At 44.1% G+C, this 21,846-nt stretch overlaps 1 protein-coding gene across 1 annotated transcript in view; it reads right to left on the reverse strand.

The window, feature by feature from the left end:
- LOC116989701 (integrin alpha-X-like) overlaps positions 1-21,846 on the reverse strand; it is a 139,027-nt gene that overhangs the window by 106,415 nt on the left and 10,766 nt on the right. The window contains exon 2 of the mRNA XM_033047298.1: positions 9,205-9,360. Within this exon, the coding sequence (XP_032903189.1) occupies positions 9,205-9,244 (40 nt within the window). The 5' untranslated portion in view covers positions 9,245-9,360. The remainder of the gene's footprint in view (positions 1-9,204; positions 9,361-21,846) is intronic.

Below are 21,846 nucleotides of genomic sequence, written 5' to 3' on the forward strand. Positions count from 1 at the left end.
GGGGCAGCAGAGAGAATGGTGAATTTTGTAAAAACATTACTATCTCTGTCATTTTTCATCGACGGGAAAAATCCTCGGCACACATGCGGCGGAAGGGGGCTGACTCTGAGCGAGGTGGCCACAAATGACGGCCGTATGTGGCGGTGTTCTCTCAGAAATCGCAGCACAGACGGCCAAAAGCGGTCAAGAACAGGGATTTAGTAATATAGATTAATGATCTCGATCAGGGAATTGTATGCAACATCTCCAAGTTTGCGGGGGGGGGGGGGGTGGAGGGGGCAGTGTTAGCTGTGAGGAGGCTGCAAGGTGACTTGGATGGGTTGGGTGAGTGGGCAAATGCATGGCAGATTCAGTATAATGTGGATATACGTGAGGTTATCCACTTTGGTGGCAAAAACATGAAAGTAGACTATTATCTGAATGGTGGCCGATTAGGAAAAGGGGTGATGCAACGAGACCTGGGTGTCATGGTACACCAGTCATTGAAAGTAGGAATACAGGTGCAGCAGGCAGTGAAGAAAGCAAACGGGATGTTAGCATTCACAGCAAAAGGATTTGAGTATAAGAGCAGGGAGGTTCTACTGCAGTTGTACAGGGTCTTGGTGAGACCACACCTGTAGTATTGCGTACAGTGTTGGTCTCCCAATCTGAGGGAAGACATTCTTGCCATAGAGGGAGTACAGAGAAGGTTCACCAGACTGATTCCTGGGATGGCAGGACTTTCATATGAAGAAAGACTGGATAGACTCGGCTTGTATACGCTAGAATTCAGAAGATTGATGGGGGATTTTATAGAAACTTAAAAATTCTTAAGGGGTGGGACAGGCTAGATGCAGGAAGATTGTTCCCGATGTTGGGGAAATCCAGAACAAGGGGTCACAGTTTAAGGATAAGGGGGAAATCTTTTAGGACCGAGATGAGGAAAACATTTTTCACACAGAGAGAGGTGAATCTCTGGAATTCTCTGCCACATAAGGTAGTTGAGGCCAGTTCATTGGCTATATTTAAGAGGGAGTTAGATGTGGCCCTTGTGGCTAAAGGGATCAGGGGGTATGGAGAGAAGGTAGGGATGGGATACTGAGTTGGATTATCAGCCATGATCATATTGAATGGCGGTGCAGGCTCGAAGGGCCGAATGGCCTACTCCTGCACCTATTTTCTATGTTTCTAAAATATGTCTGTCCAGTTTTATTTACAAATGTATTGGGCCGCTTCCAGGTCCAATCACCATCTCTAACTTTTCACAGCGATGGATTCAGTGAGTGCAACTCACTCTTCCCCCCACTTCCCTCCAGCCCCAATCCCTCCTTCTCCACTTCTCCACCCCCCCCCCCCACCCTTCTCCTCCCCCCTTCTTCCCTTCCCCCTGCTCCACTCTTCTCCCCCTACTCCACTACCCAGGGCTCTCACTTTACTATTTTTCCCTGTTGCCAGCCGGGCAACCTAGGCAGATTTTTAGGTTGTGAAATGACAGTTTAAATGGCTTGCATGACGCGTGTATTAATGTGCTCGGACGAAGTGCGCAGTTACCAGTCGAAATTATGCTCAATGAAGCATTCACATATTATTTCTGTTTCAAATACTCGCAAACTAAACATATTCACCAATCAAGACGATATATACCACAATGACATGCAGCAACATTATAATACAGTATTTCAACTCGTTTTCCATGTTGCAATGAATGCAATTTCTATTATTTCTTTCCACTTCCAAACAAAAATGTGGTTGGATTATTCAGCGTATGATGAACCTGTGTCAATAAATCCTGGACCATGATAACATATATGCTTAACTATGCACACTACAGATTGATGCAAGCATGTTTTCTGTGAAGGACCGAAAAGTATCATGACATGGCCATAGCATGGGTCGTTATTGCTATTGGTACATAAACACTCTCGCTTCCCACATAATTTATCCACAACAAAATATACAGGTTGCAAGGACATTTTTATGATAATAGCTGTTAAAACCGACTATGCCCATCTGACAGGTTAAACATTACACTAACTGACAAGAGATGGCCAAAGAACATCAAATGCAGTAAATGTTCTTTTTAAATATGTTTAAAGGTGTCAAAACGCCACATTACCGGACATTCAGATTAGATGTACGTGCTGTAAACAGCAATGAAGATAGCTAGTTTGTACGCACAAGATTAAAAAAAATTATTGATAAACGCTGTTTCCATCATTCCCACTTCAGAATTAACGTTAAAATTACAACTGAAATATCTCCTGACCAAATTTGTGATGTATATGACCGACTGTAGAAGTAAAACCTGGATAAATCCAACGTACAGTTGTGAATGTTGCTCAATAAATAACTACAGTACTGATACTCCACATTAAGAGCATCTGTAATAACGTGTCAACGGTAGCTGTGACAATCGAACACTGCAGTTTTAATGTTTCACGTGTTCACAAATTAATTAATTAATCCATCGTTATGGATTAAAACAAATAATAACATTGTGAATTAAAACACATTTGACTGTATTGCATCATCAAACATAGTTAATGTTCGCTCTGAGGACATTTCCAACGCAGTAGGGTGGGTGAATCAGTGCTTGATGGATAGATGGGGGGGTTAAGAAGGCGCGCTTTGGCTGCCGCTGCTCTCTTTTCACACTGTGTTTTTGATTTTCTGTTTTTGGATTGAATTCTGTTTTTAATTTGTGTCACTGTGATGTCTTTAATTACTTGTTTTATTCCGATTATATGTTTTTATTCCGATTACTATGTAAGGTGTCCTTGAGATGTATGAAAGGCGCCCATTAAATAAAATTTATTATTATTATTATTATTAAGAAGGCAATCGGTGTGGAATGGATGGATTGAGGCAGGGCAATTAGTGCGTGTTGGTTGGAGAAGGTAAAATTGTGAGGGGAGAGCACGGGATAGATGGGGGAATCAGTACAGGATGGATGGGGGGTTCAGTACAGGATGATACTCATAGGCTCCAAAGCCACACTCAGCAAAATCAATAACCCCATTCTCACCATCGACGGCACCACTGTCTCCCCATCTCCCCAGGCCCGCAACCTTGGCGTGATCTTTGATTCCACCCTCTCCCTTGAGCCTCACATCCGCCATGTCATTAAAACCTCCTTCTTTCATCTCCGCAACATCGCCAAACTCAGACCCTCTCTCACACCTCCCGCTGCTGACTCATCCATGCCTTCATCTCCTACCGACTGGACTATTGCAACTCACTTCTCCTTGGCATCAGCTCCACGTACATCAACTGACTCCAACTGGTCCAGAACGCAGCCGCCCGACTCATCACCCACACCAAATCCTGGCATCACATCACTCCAGTCATCAAACAACTTCACTGGCTTCCCATCTCCCACCGGATCACCTACAAAATCCTGATCCTCACCTACAAAGCCCTCCACCATCTGGCGCCCCCATATCTCACTGACCTCCTCTCTCCCTACCAACCCTCACGGTCCCTCAGATCGACATCAGCCGGTCTCCTCTCCATCCACAAGTCCAACCTCCGCAGTTTTGGGGACAGAGCCTTCTCCAGGGCAGCTCCCAGGTTCTGGAACTCCCTTCCCCAACTGATCCGCAATTCCGTGTCCCTCGCCATCTTCCAGTCCCGCCTCAAGACCCATCTCTTCACCTCTGCCTATCCTTAGCCCCACGTCCCCCTCCCTTTTCATCTGTGCATTCATTTGCCTCGTATTGTGTTTTGAATTGAATTCTGTCTTTACTTTGTGTACTAGTCATGTCTCTACTATTTATTTCATTCCCCTTACATGTTTTTCCTCTACCTGCTAAATTTTTGTAAGGTGTCCTTGAGACTCTTGAAAGGCGCCCATAAATAAAATGTATTATTATTATTATTAATCGGTGGATCAGTACAGGATGAATGGGGGTGGGTCAGTACAGTGTGGAGTCTGTGCAGGATGAATGTGTAGGTCAGTACATGATGAATGGGGGGTGCAGTGCAGGATGGATGGGAAGGGGGTCAGTACAGGTCAGTGTGGGCCCGGCGGGGGTGGCGGGGGGGGGGGGAGTGTGGGCCCGGCGGGGGGGGGGGGGGGTGTGGGCCCGGCGGGGGGGGGGGGGGAGTGTGGGCCCGGCGGGCGGGGGGGGGGGGGAGTGTGGGCCCGGGGGGGGGGGGGCGGCGGGTGATGGGAAAGGCGAGGCGGGGGGGGCGGGGCATAGACCCGGCCGGAGCAGCGCCTGGTGTCGGGTTTAACTGTTTAACACCCCTGATATAAAACAAATAGATTCCTCCTCCCCGCAACGCGACGCAATATTTTATGGTCCCACTCACCCAAACTAGGCCCGGAGAATCGAGGCGATGGATTGAAAATGGCGGTGATCTGACCCCCCCCCCACTGCGCAGGCGCGGATGGTCACAAATATATTTTTCAAATCAACCCGCGGGGCGGAACCAGAATTTCCCGAATTTCGAATAATTTTTTTTATTCCTCTGAATTTTTTTTACTCTGGGAAAAAAGGGGTGCGCGGTCGGCCATGAGGTGTGAAGTGGTGAATGGGAAGGAGTGGGTGCAGGGTCCATTCTTTGCAGACTGGGGTCTGGCTGTGTTGGTTGGTTGGGGGGGGGGGGTACCAGGGTTACGTTTCTGATTTTCAAACCCTTCCAAACTGAAGAAGAGTCTCTAGCTGAGAACTTGCTCCTCAACTTCTCAGACTACCTTTCCTTGGCAGCTCTGATTCCTCTTCTCAGCTTGTACTTGGCCTGCCTGCAGAGGCCTGCATCCCCGCTCCTGTAGTAGGAATGTTGCAAAGCCTACCTGAAGCGTCGCTGCAAATCTGTCCCAGCGGTATCAACATTGCCTTCTCTACCTTCAGATAGCCCTGACTTTCCCACTCTCTCCATCCCCTCCCCCTCCCCCTCCCCACTGCTCCCACCAGTCTGACTGTCTCCACCTACATTCTGTCTCTATCTCTGTCCCGTCACCTCCCCTGACATCAGTCTGAAGAAGGGTCTCCACCCGAAATGTCATATGTTGATAGAATGGAGCGGCTGGGCTTGTATACTCAAGTCAAGAGAGTTTATTATCATGTGTCCCAGATAGGACAATGAAATTCTTGCTTGCTGCAGCACACAGAGTATTGTAGATATGTTGCAAAACCTACCTGAAGCGTTGCTGCAAATCTGTCCCAGCCCGTGTGGGCGATTTTGGCGCCGTTTAGAGGGGCGCGGGTTTAAAACGCGATTTAAGCCTAGTTAATTATTAACGGAAAATCGCTGGAAGACCCCGTCGCAAAAGCTATTATTAGTTTTAAAGGCCTCGTATAATAGTTATAGTAGTTTAAAAATCAATCTCTAAACCCGCGACCACCGGCAGCTGTCAGGGTCGCATAGAGCAAATAATAGAAGGTAGGCTGCTTATTTTTACATTAAAAAGGGCTTCTTAAGATCCCTTTATACAAAGTTTAATATTGCGAGTAGCTCATTTTGGGCCCATTATATCCCGCAGTATTTTTCTGGGCATTTGAGGGCACAAATCTACCGCAATGTGAACGTTCTAAACCAGCGCGTTCACAGGATCCCACTAGAAAGCTGATTTAAAATGGACTTTAATTTACAGCAATTGAACACTAAATTCCTTCCATTTGGCCTATAAATTAATGTAAATGAGATTTAAAAATCATGTTTTATTGTAAATTATTTATGAATATTATTTGGACACTTAGGCTATTTAAAAATGTTAATCATTTATTAAGAAATGGATAGATGTTTAGATCTAGTAATTGAAGTTTGAAATTAGCTACACTTGGGTAACTAACTAATTATATGCTTTAATTTCAGGTCATCCAAGTAAGATTATTTTATATTTGTTTCAGAATGGTTCAATCTACGATAACTGAAAATTTCATTCAGTTCTCTTAATTTTTAAGAAGGTTATGGGCTTTTGACTGTCCACGATCACAGCTTTTTTGTTATGTCCATAGAAAATCAATAGGGAACAAGATGCTAATTTCTAAGTATGAAAATGGCCATAACTTTTTAAATACTTGAGATATGAAAGTGAATGAGGTGTCAAATTAAACTTCTTTTTATGCTTTATCTGATGGGATAAATTACAGACTTGATTTTTTAAATCTCAAAATTTTGAAACATTGTTACCTGTAGGCCTCCTCTTTAGACTGGCGGAGCTGTCTGAGTTCTGCAGTAAACCAGGGCTTGTCATTGTTTAATCAGGTCTGGGTCCTAGTTGGAATACAACGGTCCTCACAAAAGTTGACCGTGAAGCACAGGGCAGGGTCTCGAGAGAAGTCCTTGTTTGTCTGATGTAGTAGTTACAGTTCGTCCACTTTGTTGTTGGGAGAACGTACGTTTGCCAGGAATATTCTTGGGAGCGGTGTGCATGATCCTTGTGGCCGGAGTCGGGTGAGTGGTCCAGAGCACTTCCCCTGGGTCCTCCCCCGCCGACGAGTATGTCCAAATAATCCAGCGAGTGAGAGAAATCCAGAACAATGTTTAGACGTACCAAATATCTGATGTTAATGAGTACCTCTCTCATGAAAGTGATCTTTGTGGGGTTTTCACAGACGACACAATGAACAAACACAGACAAAACATTAAGGAGTAGTACACCGTGGCAGCCATCGTCGGCGCCAACAGCAGCTACACTGCAATAGGTGCAGGAGTAGGCCATTCAGCCCTTCGAGCAAGCGCCGCCATTCAATGTGATCGTGGCTGATCATCCACAATCAGTACCCCGTTCCTGCCTTCTTCCCATATCCCTTGACTCCGCTATCTTTAAGAGCTCTATCTAACTCTCTCTTGAAAACATCCAGTGAATTGGTCTCCACTGCCTTCTGTGGCAGAGAATTCCACAGACTCACAACACTCTGTGAGAAAAAGTGTTTCCTCGTGTCCGTTCTAAATGGTTTACCCCTTATTCTTAAACCATGGCCCCTGGTTCTGCACTCCCCCAACATTGGGAACATGTTTCCTGCCTCCAGCGTGTCCAATCCCTTAATAATCTTATATGTTTCAATAAGATCCCCTCTCATCATTCTAAACTCTAGAGTGTACAAGCCCAGTCGCTCCATTCTCTCAGCATATGACAGCCCCGCCACCCCGGGAATTAACCTTGTGAACCTAAGCTGCACTCCCTCAATAGCAAGAATGTCCTTACTGAAATTAGGGGACCAAAACTGCACACAATACACCAAGTGTGGTCTCACTAGGGCCCAATACAACTGCAGAAGGACCTCTTTGCTCCTATACTCGACTCCTCTTGTTATAAAGGCCACATGCCATTCGCTTTCTTCATTGCCTGCTGTACCTGCATGTTTACTTTCATAGATGAACAAGGACCCCCAGATCCCATTGTACTTACCTTTTTCCCAACTTGACACCATTTAGATGGTAATCTGCCTTCCTGTTTTTGCTACCAAAGTGGATAACCTCATATTAAACTGCATCTGCCATGCTTCTGCCCACTCACCTAATCTGTGCAAGTCACCCTGCATTCTCATAGCATCCTCCTCACAGTTTACACTCCCACCCATTTGTGTCATCTGCAAATTTGCTAATGTTACTTTTAATCCCTTCATCTAAATCAATAATATATATAGAGCTTCGGTCCCTGCCTGCCATTCTGAAAGGGACCCGTTAATCCCTACTCTTTGTTTCCTGTCTTCCAACCACTTCTCTATCCATGTCAGCACTCTACCCCCAATACCATGTGCCCTAATTTTGCCCACTAATCTCCTATGTGGGATTTTATCAAATGCTTTCTGAAAGTCCAGGTACATTACATCCACTGGCTCTCCCTTGTCTATTTTCCTAGTTACATCCTCAAAAAATTCCAGAAGATTAGTCAAGCATGATTTCCCCTTCGTAAATCCATGCTGACTCGGACCGATCCTGTTACTGCTATCCAAATGTGCGGCTATCCAAACGTGCAGCTATTTCATCTTTTTATAATTGACTCCAGCATCTTCCCCACCACCGATGTCAGGCTAACTGGTCTATAATTCCCTTTCTCTCTCCCGCCTTTCTTAAAACGTGGAATAACATTAGCTACCCTCCAATCCACAGGAACTGATCCTGAATCTATAGAACATTGGAAAATTATTACCAATTATCATGGCTGATCAATCTCTCCCTCCAAACCTCATTCTCCTGCCTTCTCCCCATAACGTCTGACACCCGTACTAATCTATATATCTCAGCCTTAAATATATCCACTGACGTCCTCCACAGCCTTCTGTGGCAAAGTCTTCCACAGATTCACCACCCTCTGATGAAAGAAATTCCTCCACATCTCCTTGCAAAAACAACATCCTTTATTTCTGAGGCTGTGTCCTCTAGTCCTAGACTCACCCATTAGTGGAAACATTCTCTCCACATCCACTCTATCCAGGCCTTTCACTATTCTGTATGTTTTCATGCGATCCCCCCTCATTCTTCTAAACTCCAGCGAGTGCAGGCCCAGTGTCGACAAATGCTCCACAGAGGTTAACCTATTCACTTCTGGGATCATTAATGTAAACCTCCTCTGGACACTCTCCAGAGACAGCACACCCTTCCTCAGATACGGTGCCCAAAATTGTTCACAATATTTCAAATGCAGCCTGACCAGCTCCTTATAGAGCCTCAGCATTACATCCCTGTTTTTGTATACAAGCCCTCTTGAAATAAATGCCAGCATTGAGTTCGCTTTCTTTGCCACCAATTGACTGCACCGGCACTCCCGTCCCATGCCCTTCCCACCCCCACAATGCACCACAACCTATCCCATGGCACTGAGGTAGAGACCACGGGAATATCTCGATAAACCATATCCTCTCTCCCCCACCCCACTTCCCTCCCCGCACAGCCCATTCTCCCCACTCCCCTCCCCACCGCCCCCTCTCTCTCTCTGACTCCCTCTCCTTTTCTCGCTCACTCTGTCTCTCCTCTCTCTCTCTCTCTCCTTCTCTCTGTCTCCCTCTCCTTCTCTCTCTCTTGTTAAATTTTGCGAGAATTCCACGGGCAGATAAAGAGAGCGGTCAGGATGGTGATGCACATGAGAGAGCAGAGGCGAGGAGGGAGCATGTGGGACTGGGGAGAGTGTCTATTGTGAGGGGGAGAGGGAGGGAGAGAGGGGAGAGAGGAAGAGGGAAAGGGAGAGGAAGAGGGAGAGGGAGAGGGAGGGGGGAGAGGGAGAGGAGGGGAGGGATTGCCGGGCGCCGCAGGGAGAGGCGAGTGAGGACTTACCCAGGGAGAGCCAGATGAAGGTCCAGAGGAGGATGTCCATGCGGTGAGAGTGCCACAGGAGCAGAGGGGACAGAGGGTGCAGGGCTGGGTCAGTCTCGGCTCGGACGGTGAAGTAGCGATGTCGGTCTCTGGGTGATTGAGCCGTGTGTGCTAGGGCTGGAACAGTGAGATCAGTGTCACCACACAGGAAGTAAGACTGACCTCACAAACAACTCCTGTTCACACCAAAGATCTTATAGCAGAGCAAGATAGACCACTCCTCCGAAATCCAATGGACTGACGTGTAGTACGTGACGGAACCAAAGCAAAGATTATAGAGCTCCTCTGTGATCCTCTGTGATCCAAAGCAAAAATTATAGAGCTCCTCTATAATCTTTGATCCAAAGCAAAGATCCTCGAGTATCTTGTAGCGGGAACAGCCCCCTCCTTTGCGTTGTATTGTGCAGTTTCCCTTTAACACACACTGCACAAAATTAAATTTAACGTATATATATTTTATATATTTATATGAATGTGTGTCTGTGTGTGAGAGGCAAGTTAGAGATAATAAAGTTTATTCTCATGGATCGGAAGCAACTTTGATTTAAATAATCACTATTAATTCATTTGTCTTGTAAGATGATGTGCATAAACCATAAAGGCAATTATATATATAATTATATAGTAATAATAAATATATGCAGATATATATATTTATACACATACATATATATACACACATACATACACACGTATACACATACAAATGCACACATACATATGGATACATTTATATGCATACATACACACATATATAAACATATATATACATACATATATACACACATATACATGCATATATACACATACATGCATATATACACATACATATATATTTATACATATGATCATTTTCCAACGATCAATAGATTTACGATCAGTTCCTGTGGATTGGAGGATAGCTAATGCTATTCCACTTTTCAAGAAAGGAGCGTGAGAGAAAACGGGGAATTACAGACCAGTTAGCCCGACTTTGGTGGTGTGAAAGATGCTGGAGTCAATTATTAAAGATGTAATAATGGGGCATTTGGATAGCAGTAAAAGAATTAGTCCAAGTCAACATGGATTTATGAAAGGGAAATCATGTTTGACTAATCTTCTGGATTTTTTTGCCGCAAAGCTTGGTGTTGGGGCCGCAACTGTTTACCATATATATTAATGATTTGGAAAAGGGAATTAGGAGCAAAACTAATGCATACATACCTACATATTTAAATTCATCTGATAAGTTGGTCAAATAACATGGGCACCTTCTTGCTTTTTTTGAGACATGGATTTTTTAAATGTGAATGTCTCATAGCAACACATTTGTGGGTCAGCAGTATTTTGTACCAACCCCCACAATTTCAAATAATTGTAAATTGAACTTCTTAAACAAGGAAAACAATTTTTATTTACATCATTTTGTGTGGCTGTCAAGGTGGCTGTGTTGACTGTAATTATGAGTGCCGGGCAGTATCACTGTGAATGGCGGTGGCTGTGTGTTTTAATGCAAGTGTGAAAAGGAGAGTAAATTTAAAGAGACAATGTGAGAACCATCAGGGTTTCATCCAAGAACCAATTTAAAGGCAAGGTTCCATCAATTACAGTATTTTAATTGAAAATCTTACTCTTAATATTCTTCCTAATTATGCTGTTTGTGTTCCCTCTTGAACCTTGTGTCTCCCAGAGCCTCTGGGGAGGTTCTGGAGATACAATAATCCAATCTTGAGGCAAATAACCATCTTTAAAACTGGCATTGCCTGCCTTTAATTCTACATTCTCCGAGGATGCTGGATGCCACGACAATCTCTTGCAACAAGTACAGAAAGGCAGTCAACTGCAAAAAGATCAGAGAGGAAAGAGTATGGAAGGGAAAGGCTTTTCAGAATCATAATCAGATTTTATTTGCCATGTTTTGCAACATACGAGGAATTTCATTGGCCAGGTCAGTCATACAATTAAAAGCAACAGCACTCAAAAACACATTTTAATACAGACATTCACCACAGTGACTCCTACACATTCCTCACTGTGATGGAAGGCGAAATAAAGTTCAAGTCCCTTCCTTTTGTTCTTCCTCGGTCGGGGGCCTCAAGGCCCCCCCGTTCAAACTCCGTTCAATGGTGAACTCCTCTTGGTCTCCAGGCCTATAGTGCTGCACAAATCACTGCACCACACGCATCTATTTATTCCCTTTTCACATGGTTCATGCAGCTGGATATTAACTTGCCGACATGGAAAGAGATGCAGTGAGCATTCAATAGTTCAGACTTCTGGGTGAATTAAGGGGCTGCTTGATGGGCTGAGGGTAATCGAGATTGTCTGATTGTCATTCTTTTGGAAGAACTGATGGAAGTTCTTATGGAAAAGCTGATGAATTGACTAAGGGATGAGCTGGTGGGCTCGAAGATTGCTGGATGAGTGTTCTAGAAACATAGAAAATAGGTGCAGGAGGAGGCCATTTGGCCCTTCGAGCCAGCACCGCCATTCATTGTGATCATGGCTGATCAGCCCCAATCGATAACCCGTGCCTGCCTTCTCCCCATATCCCTTGATTCCACTAGCCCCTAGAGATCTATCTAACTCTCTCTTAAATTCACCTAGTGATTTGGCCTCCACTGCTCTCTGTGGCAGGGAATTCCACAAATTCACGACTCTCTGGGTGAAATTTTTTTTTCTCACCTCAGTCTTAAATGGCCTCCCCTTTGTTCTAAGACTGTGGCCCCTGGTTCTGGACTCGCCCAACATTGGGAACATTTTTCCTGTATCTAGCTTGTTCAGTCCTTTTATTCATTTATATGTTTCTATAAGGTCCCCTTGCATCTAACAAGAGTGTTTTATTGTCATGTAGAACAATTTCCTGCATCTAGCTTGTCCCAGATAGAACAATTAAATTCTTACTTTCAGCAGCACAACAGAATCTGTAAACATAGTACACTGTAGACAATATTATAAGATAACCCCTCATCCTTCTAAACTCCAGTGAATACAAGCCTAGTCTTTTAAATCTTTCCTCATATGACAGTTCTGTTAGGTTATTTGATGGTTAGGACAGGTTTAGAGGGGTATGGGCCAAATGCAGGCATGTGGGACTAGTGTAGATGGGACATGTTGGCCAGCGTGGGCAAGTTGAGCTGAAGGGCCTGCTTCTATGCTGTGAGACTCTATGACTAGGTGATCTGTTGAGGCTGGTGGTATGCCATGAGGAACAATGGGCATGGACCTTTGTAAACCACCACCTGGTTGAGTCTCCTTGAGTCACCATCGGCATTGATAACATCAGTCAGGGGTTGATGATCTGCAAAAAACAAGTTGGTCTCATTCTTGTTCTCTCATGCGATACAGGCAGCAGATCTGAACTGCCTATGTTTGCCCTCTTGGCTGTCTTGTCAAATTACGCTGGAGATTAGAGTCACCCCTGAAACAAACAGTGCCTTGTGATCCACAGGGGAAAAAATAAAATCTAAATGCAGAACAATGAATGGTTTAAATCAAAGAAAATGATACAAAGAGGCCATTAGAGCAATACCGATCTAGGAAACTGACAGCAGATTTTACAATGCATTTAAACCTCTCCCATTTTTATGAGATGCATTCCTGGAATATGTAGGAAGTTTATTGTAACCTAGTGCCCTAGTGGATTAAGGGCGGCATGGTGGTGCAGCGGTAAAGTTGCTGCCTTACAGTGGGTGCTGTCAGTACGGAGTTCGTAGGTTCTCTACATGACTGAATGGGTGTTCTCCGAGATCTTCGGTTTCCTCCCACACTCCAAAGACATACAGGTTTGTAGGCTTGGTATAAGTGTAAATTGTCCCTAATGTGTGTAGGATGGTGTTAGTGTGCGGGGATCGCTGGTCAAAGCAGACGCGGTGGGCCAAAGGGCCTGTTTCCGCGCTGTATCTCTGTAAGAAATAAAAGCAAGGATAAGCCATCTAAGTTCACACCACCATCAGTAAGATTATTGTTGATCCTGCACCTCAACACCTTATTCCCACATTCTCTCCATTATCCTTCATCCTTTTCGTATTTGAAAAGAAAATCTCTCCTTTCAAGGACTCGACTTCCACCATCTCACGCGATCAAGAATTCCAAGATTCCCAGCCCTTGAGTGAAGAAACTGCTCCTTGTCTCATTACTAAATATCATGACCCATATTCTGAGACTTTGGCCCTCGTTCTAGATCACCAGACCAGCCGCAATCTCCACCCACGAGTCCAATCTAAACAGAGATAGACACAAAATGCTGGAGTAACTCAGTGGGTCAGGCAGCATCTCTGGAGAAAAGGAATCGGTGACGTTGCAGGTCGGAAGCCTTCTTCAGACTACGTTCTGACACTTCTCCTTCTTCTTCTTGCGTATAGGGGCGTGCACAGCCTAAAGTTGTAGGACAACTTGTTCTATTTGATCTTATTTGATTGCATTTGTCGAAACAGGGCGGACCACGTGAAGGTTGCAATCTCCCACCCCGCGTTCTGACACCAAAGAGCAAAATGTCCAACGTAGATACAATAATAAATATATCGCCATTTGCATTAGTTTTGTGCAGTTAACAAATCACAATTTCACACAATGTACATAAGAGGGCAGTTATTTGACAAATACTCTGCAGTTCGGAGCAGGAGATCTTGTCGACGAGTATTCTGGATCCACTGTTGACATCTGAAATTACAGGAGATATCATTTAGGATTAACTAATAAGAAAAAAGATGATCATAACTACATGCCTGAACAATGGATGATATATCACTTAAATGCAATTGTTTTCAGTTGTGTGGAGAGACCTGTATGTTGAAGATGCTTTTTGCCTCTAATATGTCAATTTACCTTAAATGTAGAAGAGCTTATTAAAATCTTCTTACAAAGACCATTAAGTATTTTCTTTCTATCCTCTTTTGGACCCAAGGCATAGCAGAGCTACCAACTCTCACAAAGAGGTAAGGGAGGGACAGAGGGAAGGGAGGGAGAGAGGGAAGGGAGGGAGATCGAGAGAAGAGAGGGAGAGCGAGAGAGATCGAGAGAAGAGAGGGAGAGAGAGATCGAGAGAAGAGAGGGAGAAGGGGAAAAGGGGGGAGAGGGAGAAGGGGGGAGAGGAGCCGGGGGGAGGGGGAAGGGGGGAGGGGAGAAGGGGGATGATTTCATTTTCTCTTCTCCTTTTGGGGACTTTCTCCTTTATGTCCTTTCTCCTTGTCCAGGCTTACTGGGAGTGGACGTTGCACATTCCCTTACGTGCGCCGTCCCATTCCGTCCAAAGATTATAGAGCAGAGCTCCTCTCGTATCTTTGATTGCGGCCACCGCCGCCGAACGCCCCGGCCCACCATTGCACCCAAAGATGATAGAGCAGAGTTGTATAATATTTGATTGCATCCTTCTTCACGGCGGGCTTGTGATCTTTGCTTGTGATGTATCGACAATTCGAGGGATATAACGGGTAACAGCTGCCGCGTTCTCGGACTTGAATCTGAGCTCGAAAAATCTCGTGGTCACTGGGCCCAATGTGTCCCGCGGGCCATATTTTGGAGACCAATCCCTTACAAGAACAAAACCAAAAACGTACAGAAGTGTTAAAATTGTCTTTATTATAGTGGTAAGTAAAGATCTATTAAAAATAAGTCTAATCACTTTCTAATGTACCGACAAACCTAGTTTCCCAATGGCCGTTGATGGGAGAAGGGAAAATAACATTTTCACCACAGAATATCGATAAAAAATAATAATAATATTTTCTTACCTTTCTTTTTTATCGGGGAACCTAAAGAATGACAGGTCGGGTCGTTTAGATTTACGATTAGAACAATTGATAGCGGAGCAGTGAGATGAAGATTTACATGAGGACGCCATGACAGTATGGGGGAAGCCCAAAAAAATGCTCAATAAAATGGCGTCGACAAACACACGTCATACTACGCGTTTTTCGAGGAGTGGTCTATCTTGCTCCTCTATAATCTTTGGTTCACACACACACACACCCAAACACACACACATGCACACACACGCACGCACACTCACACATACACACACCCTCACCACACACATGCACGCTCATACACATGCGCACACACACACACATGCGCGCACACACACATGCACGCACACACACGCCCACACACTCACAAGCACTCACACATGCACACAAATGCATGCACACCCACACACCAGCGCACACACACACGCTAACCCACACACACATGCACGAACACACACCCATGCTCACAGACAAGTGCACTCACACGCCCATGCTCACACACAGGCACACATGCATGCTCATACGCATGCTCACACACACGCTCTCTTCCACACGCCAGTACCCACATGCTCTCTTCCACACGCCAACACACACACACTCATACACACACGCTCACACACACACACGCACTCACACACATACACACACAAACGCTCATACACACGCTCACACATGCTCACACACACACACGCGCTCACACACATGCTCACAAATACGCTCACCACGCATGCATACACACATGCACACACACACATACACGCGCACATTATATCTATGATACAGTTGGGATCACGGAGACATGGCTCCAGGGTGACCAAGGCTGGGAGCTGAACAGCCAGGGATATTGAATATTCAGGAGGGATAGACAGAAAGGAAAAGGAGGTGGGGTAGCGTTGCTGGTTAGAGAGGAGATTAACGCAATAGAAAGGAAGGACATTAGCTAGAGCTGCGAAACACTATGCGGCAGAAAATGCTAGTGGGAGTTGTGTACAGGCTACCTAACAGTAGAAGTGTAGTTGGGGATGGCATCAAACAGGAAATTAGAAATGCATGCAACAAAGGTAAAGCAGTTATAAGGGTGACTTCAATCTACATATAGATTGGGTGAATCAAATTGGCAGGGGTGCTGAGGAAGAGGATTTCTTGGAATGTATGCGGGATAGTTTTCTAAACCAACATGTAGAGGAACCAACGAGAGAGCAGGCTATTCTAGACTGGGTATTGAGTAATGAGGAAGGGTTAATTAGCAGGTACACAAAAAAGCTGGAGAAACTCAGCGGGTGCAGCAGCATCTATGGAGCTTTTTCCTTCGCTCTGTAGATGCTGCACCCGCTGAGTTTCTCCAGCTTTTTTGTGTACCTTCGATTTTCCAGCATCTGCAGTTCCTTCTTAAACAGGGTTAGTTAGCAGTCTTGTTGTGCTTCGCCCCTTGGGCAAGAGTGACCATAATATGGTTGAGTTCTTCATTAGGATGGAGAGTGACATAATTAATTCAGAAAAAAGAGTTCTGAACTTAAAGAAAGGTAACTTTGAGCGTATGAGACATGAATTAGCCAAGATAGACTGGCAATTGATTCTTAAAGGGTTGAAGGTGGATAGGCAATGGAAGGCATTTAAAGACTGCATGGATGAACTACAACAATTGTTCATCCCAGTTTGGCAAAAGAATGAATCAGGGAAGGTAGTGCATCCGTGGATAACAAGGGAAATCAAGGATAGTATCAAAACAAAAGATGAAGCATACAAATTAGCCAGAAAAAGCAGCCTACCAGACGACTGGGGAAAATTCAGAGTCCAGCAGATGAGGACAAAGGGCTTAATTAGGAAAGGGAAAATAGATTATGAAAGAAAACTGGCAGGGAACATAAAAACTGACTGCAAACGTTTTTATAGATATGTGAAGAGAAAAAGATTAGTTAAAACAAATGTTGGTCCCTTGCAGTCAGAAACAGGAGAATTGATCATGGGGAACAAGGACATGGCAGACCAATTGAATAACTACTTTGGTTCTGTCTTCACTAAGGAAGACATATATAATCTGCCGGAAATAGCAGGGGGCCGGGAGTCAAATGAGATGGAGGAACTGAGTGAAATCCAGGTTAGCCGGGAAGTTGCATTGGGTAAATTGAATGGATTAAAGGCCGATAAATCCCCAGGGTCAGATAGGCTGCATCCCAGAGTACTTAAGGAAGTAGCCCCAGAAATAGTGGATACATTAGTGATAATTTTTCTAAACTTTTTAGATTCTGGGGTAGTTCCTGAGGATTGGAGGGTAGCTAATGTAACCCCACTTTTTAAAAAGGGAGGGAGAGAGAAAACGGGGAATTGCACACCAGTTAGTATAACATCGGTAGTGGGGAAACTGCTAAAGTCAGTTATTAAAGATGGGATAGCAGCACATTTGGAAAGTGGTGAAATCATTGGACAAAGTCAGCATGGATTTATGAAAGGTAAATCATGTCTGACGAATCTTATAGAATTTTTCGAGGATATAACTAGTAGAGTGGATAAGGGAGAACCAGTGGATGTGTTATATCTGGACTTTTAGAAGGCTTTTGACAAGGTCCCACATAAGAGATAAGTATACAAACTTAAAGCACATGGTATTGGGGGTTCAGTATTGATGTGGATAGAGAACTGGCTGGCAGACAGGAAGCAAAGAGTAGGAGTAAACGGGTCCTTTTCAGAATAGCAGGCAGTGACTAGTGGGGTACCGCAAGGCTCAGTGCTGGTACCCCAGCTATTTACAATATATATTAATGATTTGGACGAGGGAATTGAATGCAACATCTCCAAGTTTGCGGATGACACGAAGCTGGGGGGCAGTGTTAGCTGTGAGGAGGATGCTAGGAGGCTGCAAGGTGACTTGGATAGGCTGGGTGAGTGGGCAAATGCATGGCAGATGCAGTATAATGTGGATAAATGTGAGGTTATCCACTTTAGTGGCAAAAACAGGAAAGTAGACTATTATTTGAATGGTGACTGATTAGGAAAAGGGGAGATCCAATGAGACCTGAATGTCATTGTACACCACTCATTAAAAGTAGGCATGCAGGTGCAGCAGGCAGTGCAGAAAGCAAATGGTATGTTAGCATTCATAGGAAATGGATTTGAGTATAAGAGCAGGGAGGTTCTACTGCAGTTGTACAGGGTCTTGGTGAGACCACAGCTGGAGTATTGCGTACAGTTTTGGTCTCCTAATCCGAGGAAAGACATTCTTGCCATAGAGGGAGTACAGGGAATTTTTTTCATATGAAGAAAAACTGAATAGACTCGGCTTGTACTCGCTAGAATTTAGAAGATTGAGGGGGGAATTTAGAAGATTGAGGGGGGGATCTTATAGAAACTTACAAAATTCTTAAGGGGTTGGACAGGCTAGATGCAGGAAGATTGTTCCCGATGTTGGGGAAGTCCTGAACAAGGGGTCACAGGATAAGGGGGAAATCTTTTAGGACCGAGATGAGTTAAAAGTTTCTGCTTGTTTTGGGACTGCGAGCAGTCTTATCAACTAACTGCCGAGCTCCCACAACTGTGGCTGGCATCCTGCCATGAAACTAGCGCACCAAAAGAGGGGAGAAAATCTTTTTGGACTTCGGAGGAGGCACAGTGGAACCTTTAACATCTTGGAGTATCGCTGCGACGCTGCAGAGATTTATTTTAAAAGTTTCTGCTTGTTTTGGGACTGCGAACAGTCTTATCAACTAACTGCCGAGCTCCCACAACTGTTGCTGGCAACCTGCCATGAAACTAGCGCACCAAAAGAGGGGAGAAAATCTTTCTGGACTTTGACACCTGCATCCAGAACAGCCCCCCACCCCCCCCCCCCCCTTACTGCCTCGCCGGTGCTGACCGGGCCGGTCTGGCTTTTGTGTGGTGTGGGAGGAATTCCAAACCTGCATCGTCTCGACATCTTCTGTGGCAAAAATCCAAGATGGCAGCACACGTCTCCTCCTGTCTCTAACTGTGTCTGTTTGTTTTACAAATATGATTTCAAGGAATGTTCAACCTAACCAAGTCCCTGGCTCTGCTGAGTCTGCTGTTAATTTTAATACCCCTGCTGAATTTGAATCTGACTGTGACTCTATTTATATGTTCTCTGTTGTTTTTTTTTTTTAATTATTGTCTGTAACTGTGGAACTGTGCTGCTGCCTGTCTTGGCCAGGACTCTCTTGTAAAAGAGATTTTTAATCTCAATGAGACTTATCCTGGTTAAATAAAGGTTAAATAAAATAAAAATAAAAAATGAGGAAAACATTTTTCACACAGTGAGTGGTGAATCTCTGGAATTCTCTGCCACAGAAGGTAGTTGAAGCCAGTTCATTGGCTATATTTAAGAGGGAGTTAGATGTGGCCCTTGTGGCTAAAGGAGAGAAGGCAGGTACAGGATACTGAGTTGAATGATCAGCCATGATCATATTGAATGGCGGTGCAGGCTTGAAGGGCCGAATAGCCCACTCCTGCACCTATTTTCTATGTTTCTACACACATGCACACCATCACACGCTCACAGGCACACACATGCTCACACACACACACGCATGCACACTTACACGCGCTCATTTGCCAACAATCGCATGCACACCCACACACTAGTGCGCACAAACACACACGGGAGAGAGAGAGAGGGACAGAGACAGAGAGAGAGAGAGAGAGAGAGAGAGAGAGAGCAGGATAGAGAGACAGAGGGAGAGAGAGAGAGACAGAGAGACAGAGAGAGAGACAGAGAGAGAGACAAAGAGAGAGACAGAGAGAGAGACAGAGACAGAGAGAGAGACAGAGAGAAAGACAGACCCCTGCACTATCAGTGCATTCACTGTTAGACAGCAGTCCCCTCTTTCAGACCATAGTCAAATCAACGTGTACCTAAAATTTCCTGTTCAAACTAAAGACGTAAAAAAGGAACCGAGTAAGCTGTATAAACTAAATCAGACTTACAAATGGGTTTCAGATAGTGGAGATAAATTCATCGTGGCCCTGAACTCACCCGATCTCACAAATAAAATACTGAAAACCCATATGAGACTACTAGAGATGGTGTAAACATGGCTATAAATGACATTAATATGATCTTTCACAAGGCAGACATCAAAGCTGACCTTGTGAAACAGAAGAGAAAAATTATCAAAAAACACAACCATGAAAAATGGTTCGACCATGAGTGTAAAAGTGTCAGAAAAAACCTGAGGAAAATATCGAACCAAAACACCGTCAACCAAACAACCCAGACTTACGTATTAACCATATAATAACCATATAACCATATAACAATTACAGCACGGAAACAGGCCATCTCAACCCTTCTAGTCCGTGCCGATAACATAATCTCTCCTAGTCCCATATACCTGCGCTCAGACCATAACCCTCCATTCCTTTCCCATCCATATAACTATCCAATTTATTTTTAAATGATAAAAACGAACCTGCCTCCACCACCTTCACTGGAAGCTCATTCCACACAGCTACCACTCTCTGAGTAAAGAAGTTCCCCCTCATGTTACCCCTAAACTTCAGTCCCTTAATTCTCAAGTCATGTCCCCTTGTTTGAATCTTCCCTACTCTCAGTGGGAAAAGCTTTTCCACGTCAACTCTGTCTATCCCTCTCATCATTTTAAAAACCTCTATCAAGTCCCCCCTTAACCTTCTGCGCTCCAAAGAATAAAGCCCTAACTTGTTCAACCTTTCTCTGTAACTTAGTTGCTGAAACCCAGGCAACATTCTAGTAAATCTCCTCTGTACTCTCTCTATTTTGTTGACATCCTTCCTATAATTAGGCGACCAAAATTGTACACCATACTCCAGAATTGGCCTCACCAATGCCTTGTACAATTTTAACATTACATCCCAACTTCTATACTCAATTATTAGATATAATGGAACTCTTAAAAGGTATAAACACACGATTAGGAACAAAAGACAAAACTACACTCACAAGAGACTTGAAGAAATTGAAAATTCCATAAATCAAAACCAATTTTGGGATATGTGGAATAACCTGAGCACAACAAAACTACAAACACTACCAATTCAAGACGGTGATATCTGGAGAGCACACTTCAAAAATCTATATAAGGACATTCCAATAAATAAAATAAACTCAAATTATTCCCATATCAAAGAAAAACTCCAAACACTAGAAACAGTAATTAAAGATTATCAAAACCCTCTTGATTCCCCAATTACCTTGGAAGAACTGACCATAAAAATAAAATCTCTCCACTCAAAGAAAGCCTGTGGTCCAGACAGCATCAAAAATGAAATGCTCAAGTACAGCACTCTGGAGATGCAGGACATAGTGCTTAGGCTGTTCAACATCATACTACACTCAGGTTATTTCCCTGATATTTGGTGCCAAGGGCTTATTTCACCCATTTATAAGAGTGGAAACAAATTAGACCCAAATAATTATCGTGGCATCTGTGTCAGTAGCTGCCTAGGGAAGTTATTCTGCAGTATCATAAACAACAGAATGCAGGATTTCCTTAACAAACAAAACATTCTCAGTAAAAAACAAATCGGCTTCCTCCCAAAACACCGTACCACTGACCACATTTATACCCTCCACACTCTCATTGAAAAACATGTACACCAAACGAAAAATGGGAAAATATTTGCCTGTTTTATTGACTTTGAGAAAGCATTTGACTCTATTTGGCATGAAGGGCTCTATTACAAACTCCTCGGCTGTGGTATAGAAGGAAAAATATATGACCTTATCAAATCAAAGAATCTGAATAATAAATGTAGCGTTAAAATTGGGGACAAACGCACTGATCTCTTCGCCCGGAGAGGAGGCGTCCGGCAAGGCTGCAATCTGAGCCCAACACTGTTTAATGTATATATCAACGATTTGGCAGTAAAGTTGGACCAGAGCACAGCG

The sequence above is a fragment of the Amblyraja radiata genome, chromosome 29, assembly GCF_010909765.2.
Source record: "Amblyraja radiata isolate CabotCenter1 chromosome 29, sAmbRad1.1.pri, whole genome shotgun sequence".
NCBI lineage: Eukaryota > Metazoa > Chordata > Chondrichthyes > Rajiformes > Rajidae > Amblyraja > Amblyraja radiata.